The 6820-nt window shown below is 40.0% G+C and overlaps 1 protein-coding gene across 1 annotated transcript in view; it reads right to left on the bottom strand.

The window, feature by feature from the left end:
• Nucleotides 1-6820, bottom strand: part of DOCK7 (dedicator of cytokinesis 7) — a 111468-nt gene that overhangs the window by 37874 nt on the left and 66774 nt on the right. Inside the window, 8 exon segments of the mRNA XM_035891753.1 lie at nt 1-55; nt 990-1154; nt 2437-2668; nt 3443-3529; nt 3796-3897; nt 4096-4234; nt 5038-5108; nt 5702-5819. Of these exon segments, the coding sequence (XP_035747646.1) occupies nt 1-55; nt 990-1154; nt 2437-2668; nt 3443-3529; nt 3796-3897; nt 4096-4234; nt 5038-5108; nt 5702-5819 (969 nt within the window).

Genomic DNA, 6820 nt, shown 5'->3' with positions numbered 1-6820 from the left:
ACAGCAGATCGAGCCATGGTGGCATAATGCACTGATCCCCCTAAGCCACCGGGACCTACGGTGGTGTATGAAAAAACTTCCTGTTAGACCATCAATCAGAGCCCTGATGATCTCATGCTGCTTTACACCAGCCTGATGCAGCGAACCCTCTGTATAACCAGTAGGTCTGGCCCATAATGAAATCTTCCCCGTGCCTGGTTGGTTCTCCAAGGAAAGCAGCAGGGAGACAGGGATGGGATTAAAAACCTATTTTATCCACTGATCTGTGGGAAGCAGGAAGCTCCCTGTGGATTTAGGCAGCCAGTGTGAGGTATGTCTTTAGCTAAAGGGATACTTTCCAGACCTCAGACTCGAAAACCACTGAAGAACTGGGCACAGTTTTAAGTACACAACATTCCCAACCCTCTCAGAGGTTTTCCACTCCATGCAAGAAGCAAGTGCTGTGCACAACAGTCCAACCAAAGCCTAGTTTTCTGTGGCTGTCATTCATACCAACTCTTCCTCCATGCAGATATATCCCCTGTTCTCAGCAGGGGTGGAATTAATTTGTTTCCCTCCTGTACCTAGACATGTGTTTTCAAGTATTTCACACTCTTTTGCTGGTGTTTCAACTTTTGCTGGAACTGGACTAAAGTACAAAAGTACTAGTGAAGGAGACTGGGAAACATAGCAGGCCAAGAGCGTACCACATCCGTCTCACTTGCTACAGAAAACAAAACTAAAACCCCAGTATTTTGCCATAATTTAGCCTCACGGTCTTTCAGTGGTGACACTGTTATTTAAGATCATCAAATAGTTAAATCTCTGACATGGCTAACTGTAATTAAACTCACCTTGTAAGTGGCTACACTGGATCATAGAAGAAGTTAATAACACGGCTTGGCAGGGAACCAGCCATGCAATTGGAGCTCAAGAGCACCTGCCAGCAAGCAATTTCTGCTTGCTTTTAACAAACTGTGACTTGAAATAAAATGAAAAAAAAGAGCTACCTGGTGATGGTGAGTTGGGATAGGTATTTGGTAGGCGAAAAACGTAATAAATATAGGAAGCGAGAAGGCTGTTTCTGCCATGCTGGTCCTGGTTTCCGTCCAAGTTCTTGTGAAGTCTGTTTATGATTGATGCCATCGCTTCAAACGATGCTTGGCCCAGGTTAACTGAAAGTAGTAAGTGAGGAGTTTGTTTTAGACTGCAGAAGCACCCATGAACAAATCCCAAAGGTGCATTCTGTCCACCTTCTAAAGGATAAATGGTGAAGCTTCTTAAGAGTATAGCAAGCATTTCTCATGAAAAACTAAACCTGGTATTTGAACTAGGTCTAATAAACAGCTTGACAGGAAGACAGGTGTTGCAGTGATAAGCTTCAACTTTTATCAGTAACTAATGAATTTAGGCCTGATTTCTGGAATCAGACCAACTTTGGTCATCAACTGCAACGGTAACAAGATCAAGTCCTTGTTTAATTGATGGATAATATCCTTTGGATATTTATCATACTTTTCTCAGTTAATTATTTCCTCCATTTAAGCCTTAGCCAAAATATAAACTGTATCAAAAAGAACAATTCCATTCTGTTTTGGAAAAAATATGTTCTAAAAATGAGTACAGAAATCTACACACATAGATAGGCCTGAGGCAGATATTCTAAACAAATTAAGGATGAAGCAGACAGCAGCTGGAGACTGTAAATCTTAGTTTTTTAAAAACTAGACACTAGTGTCATCAATGCTCCATACAGACAAACTAAACCAATACAAAATACTTAAAGAGTGAAAGAGATTTAAAATATAAATAAAAATCCAAGCAAATTTTTTCCCCAGAAGGATAACCTTTCTAAAATAAACAATTGCTATTTTTAAAACAGTCTTAGACATCATGTCCAAACTCAATTTTTCTACAAAAAAAATCCCACCTGCTATTTTAAATACTAAGGAGCTAATCCTGACTTCCACCTGAGATTTTTTATACTGCCCGTAACAGGGAGCAAAAGGAAGGGTTATTCATGCCAACAGCATCAGATCCACAATAGCTAGAGGAACACACAGCATCTGTATCTTCTTATCTTTCTTACTTCAAAATTCTCCAAGGTTACTAGTAAGGTTGAAATTCTTAGTTTCTGAACATATGGAGACACCTTGACAGGTTCCAGTGCTAAGAAAATGCTGAGCATCCAACTCATGAAAGTCAGGCCCCTTTCTGGTGTCTTAACTTGGACACCAAATTACTAGTCATTCTTGGAAACCTTTGTATTAAATATTGCTCCTGTGTATACCACCACTGATCTGGATGCCAGCATGTTTTATTTTGAAGATACATGGTATATTAGTGGCACTAAAATAAAGCATAAAAATGGACTTTTTTATTTCTACAGAAATATGATAAAATTGGAAGTGTCAAACTTTGAGCTATGTAATTCTCTATAAAACTTAAATAGAATACCTATTTGGCCTGCAATGACAGGAGGTCTTACTACCAGAAGAATCAGTTTGTCAAGCAGGAGATGAAGAAATCGCACTACCGGCTCCAGTTGAGAGGAATTTAAAGCTGAAATGCTGCTCTTCAGTTCATTTTCCAAGTTGTTTTCCATAATTCTCATGTCTCCTATTCGCACAGGGAACATGTGCTCATCCAGAGCATGGACAAGTGCAAAGAACTTGTCCAGATAAGGGTCCTACACACAAGCAAAAAAACCAATACTCAGCAAGAAGCTCCAAAAGTAACTCCACTTTCTATGGATTTGTACCTCATGGATGGGTTCTCTCCCTCATTCTTCTATCTGGCCATTTAATCTCACAAAATTAGCAGAAACTCAACATCTTTGAGAGCTCTGCCCATATGTCTAATTCACCTGAAATGAGCCAATGTTCAGAAGTTGTCAGGGCAAAACTAGAGGACCCACAGACTGTGCATTCTTAGAAAAAACAGACAAAAATTCACTAAAATCACATTACTATTTACAGCACAAATAAAATACACAAAAAACCCCAACAAATAACACACTGGGAATTAACAAAATAAAAGTTGAAATTATTAGTCAAAATGATTGTCATCTTTCTTTGCAGATCAAAGAAAGACAGACGAAAAATACATGGAGAAACAAAAGAGGCAGAGGGGAAAAGGAAAAACAAGAAAACATCATATGCCTGGATAGCATGTTAGACCTGTTGTATTAAACACAACAGTCTGAGGTCTGAAGACACTGCTGGCCATTCACCCCCTGTGAATAAAGGCCAAACTGCTCATCTTTTTAAGCAGAACTTCTCAAATATACTCACAGCAGAGTGTGGAATAACAGGTCTGCTGGCTCAGAAAACTGAACTGAAAATGAGATTGTTATTTCACTACAAGTAATTATTATGCTCTTCAGAGTATCAACTTTGACAGCATTTCAACTGTCAAAAATTATCAAATTCTTTTTATTACAATGACTGCTCTTAACATTTACCTGAGTGTGCAGGGATGATACAGCAACAACTTCTACGTTGAAAACTCCTTTGTGGTTATCCACCCACTTCATTCCAGGGAGTGGAACCTGCAAGTTAACAGAGAGATGAGTGAGGATGCGAAAGAATGCAGAGCTAAGGCACTTCTAATTACAATTGCCGTTTCTTTTCATTTTATTGTCAGATCACACACACGTGCCCGCACACAAACCTGTCTAAACAGTATTTAAGAAATAATAACCTGAGAGTTAAAAATACACACACACACGCACATATACATATACATATACATACATTCTTTCACTTTTTAACAGAAGTGTGCTCCTGCTGATTTGCAGCATGAAGAACAACTCACCTCTGGAGAAAGCACTGAATAAGCCTGTGGTGGTTTTTCCAACGAAACAGGTAGGCAGAACTGACCAGTCTTTAACCGTCCATTTTGAAGCATTGGTATCCACTTTAAGGAGAAGGAATTAACAAAAGAAAAAACAAAAAACCACACTTCTTAGGGCTTGCTTGAGCTTTGCAGGCTTGACTGTCAAATTTACAAATTCTACAGTGGCATGTGAGTTGACAGTGATGCTAAACAAATTGCAAACAAATGCGTTATGAATATACCCTGTGTTGAAAAACATAAAGACTGAAAGACACTCACCGTGTATCCAACTGGAGTCTCCAGGGGAGTGTTTTGTTTTTGTTGGCAACTGACGTGGTAGAAAGTAAAAAGCAGGTGGTGGTGATCGGTTAAAGTGGCTGGAAGCTTAATCTTGATTTCCTCATGAAAATCAGGTGATCTGTGCAGAGACCAGACCCTCAACTGAGTCATCAATACAAACAGTGTGGTTTACTATCAATCCTTTGAGTTAAAGCATCTGGAGGGAAGGAAGTATATGGACTGTCCCAAGGGATTAAAGCTTCATTTTCTGATCACCGAGGACTGGAGAAACTTCATATATGCATTTACAGTCCACAAAAGATGAAAGTGGCAGCCCCCTCCTCACACAGGCACTCTGAACTGCACTGCTCCCCATGAGCAATAAACTCTTGTCTCAAGGTGGAGACTGCCACAACCCCCAACCTGCAGGACAGGATTCTCTCTCCCTGGTACAGCTACAAAGACTGCCAACATGTTAAGGCCAGATTCAGCACTCCTTACGCCAGCTGCAATTGAATTATTTTCAAGACCAAGTACTTTCAATTTGTAACTAAAGCCTAAAATGCTCCAGCAAAATCACAAAGCACATGCTAACATGAGTTTATAATGTAAATCTTCATGCCTACTAACTTGAAGCTTGTACTTACAGCATCTGCTGAGCTGGGCTACGTGATCAGGATCACAGACCCTGACACAATGCTCTTGATTTGTACCAGAGCAAACAAAGACTCCAGCTCCTAGTCATCGCACAACTCTAACAACAGCATCAACTGACACTGCAGTGATTGTGCGTGCTATGCAGATAAGTCATTGTCAAATAATTAACACTGAGACAGAGTAACTGGTGAGTTACTCCACTTTCACACTGGTAAAATCTCCTTTGAGTGGAACCATAGTATCCATATGGGGCCACGTCCTTTCACAAGCTGTCACGTGTTTTACCTGTTGTGATATACTACAGCTGTGTATGCTTCTTTGGAAAATTCAGGACAGCTAGATTTGCCAAAGATGACCTGCAAAGAAGAAAAAAACCACAGAAATCCCCCTATAAAATTGTACCAAGAATTTGTTCCATAATCCCGCAGAGACATTTACAGCTCCATTCACGAGTCTGTGCAGATGTGTACAGTTACATCTGCTCATTACATGCCCCTTGCTTATATGCAAGGTTGTACTTCAGTCGCTGAAGAGTTCACAATGTTAATAATCCCAGTTACACATGCACACAGATATGGCTGAAGAACTGATGAATGTAACCAGCCCTACACAGACCTTCAACAAGTGCTGATCACTTCTGGCCCTGAACATAAGTATAGTGATCACCTTTAATTTTTTTTGGCATGGAAGCAAAGATGCTATTCCAAACACAAGGGTGTCCACTGCAAACATCTCAGGTTAAAATACTAGCTACTACATTGTTACTTTGCAAACTCTACACAAATGTAGTCTTTGTTCTGAAATACTGTAATTTTATATTCCCCTGAACTTGTTATTTTGAAACATATCTTAGCAAGGTTTTCTTTAATACAGGGATTTTATAACTGCAAAGTATACTCTGCCTTATTAGAATGCAACATTCACATGGAGCACAAAGTACTTCGCTTACCGGCATAGCATTGCTTGGGTCCTCTCCATACATGAACTGGACTTTTACTGTGATATTCCTGGCAGATCCTTGGCGGTTGGCGAAGTTAAGGCTCTGAGGATACACGTAAAGAAGGTTCCTGAGAGAGACAAAGGCATCAAGTGAGCATCTCTGTGTGAGAATGAGAGAGTTCACACTTTCGTTAATCCTATTATTTAAACCTCTATGAAAACACTCAGGGAGTGGAAGTGAAGGGTTTGACATTTTCCATTAGGCAGATGGCCTTCCCTTCAATGTAAGTGCACACCCATACAAGTGATTTGATAATGACACCTTATTTCAGACATCAAAAGTCACAATTTTTTAAACTGCCATCATACTTTGAAATAGTTCCTGTTTATAAGGGTGCTTGAAAAATACATCTAAAAATTTACCAGGGATTCTACAATCTAAGAAGTTCAAGTGAAAAGAAAACATATGAATAGAAAAGCACCAAGGAGTGTTTATTTGTTCAACACAGAGCGGCTGGTTCCTGTTAAATACCTTCCTTGTTGTGACTGTCCTATTTTTTCTCTTTTTTTTAAAATCTCCTTACATCGTGATGACTTCTGATTATACCTCTCCTCTGAAAACAGGTTAAACTAAATGCATATCTGTACCTTCAGCATATAAGCAATATTTGCAATGACTCAGATGGAATGGTGCCTCCAATTCCACACCTGAATACCACACTTTGGGAAGGATGGGGATCAACTAAAATTCACAGCCAAGAAGCAAGAATAGTTAGGAGCTCTGGAAAACGGGGGTGGCCAGACTGAACCAGGAGTGTTTGGTTTTGAGGGAACGGCTGGGGCCATGGGTAATGACAACACTTCCAGGTATCTGAAGAGCTGCTGCCAAGACTGAAGTACTAAAGTGATTGTCACATCCACAGGGAATATGACAAGACATAATGGGCTGAAATGGCAGTACAGGGAATTCAGGTTAGGTGTGAGGGAAAATGTTCCGACTGTAAGCCTAGTCAAGCAGTAGAACAAAATGCCTGGGGAGGGTGTGAAATCTCCATTTTCCGGTAGCCTTTGAGGACAGGTGAGGCAGATATCTGTCCTGATCGGTTTATAGACAACCTCAGCTTTCACT

Source organism: Egretta garzetta, unplaced genomic scaffold (assembly GCF_000687185.1).
Source record: "Egretta garzetta isolate BGI_Z169 unplaced genomic scaffold, ASM68718v1 scaffold163, whole genome shotgun sequence".
In the NCBI taxonomy this organism is placed as follows: domain Eukaryota; kingdom Metazoa; phylum Chordata; class Aves; order Pelecaniformes; family Ardeidae; genus Egretta; species Egretta garzetta.
This window is presented reverse-complemented; position numbering and strand designations above follow the sequence as displayed.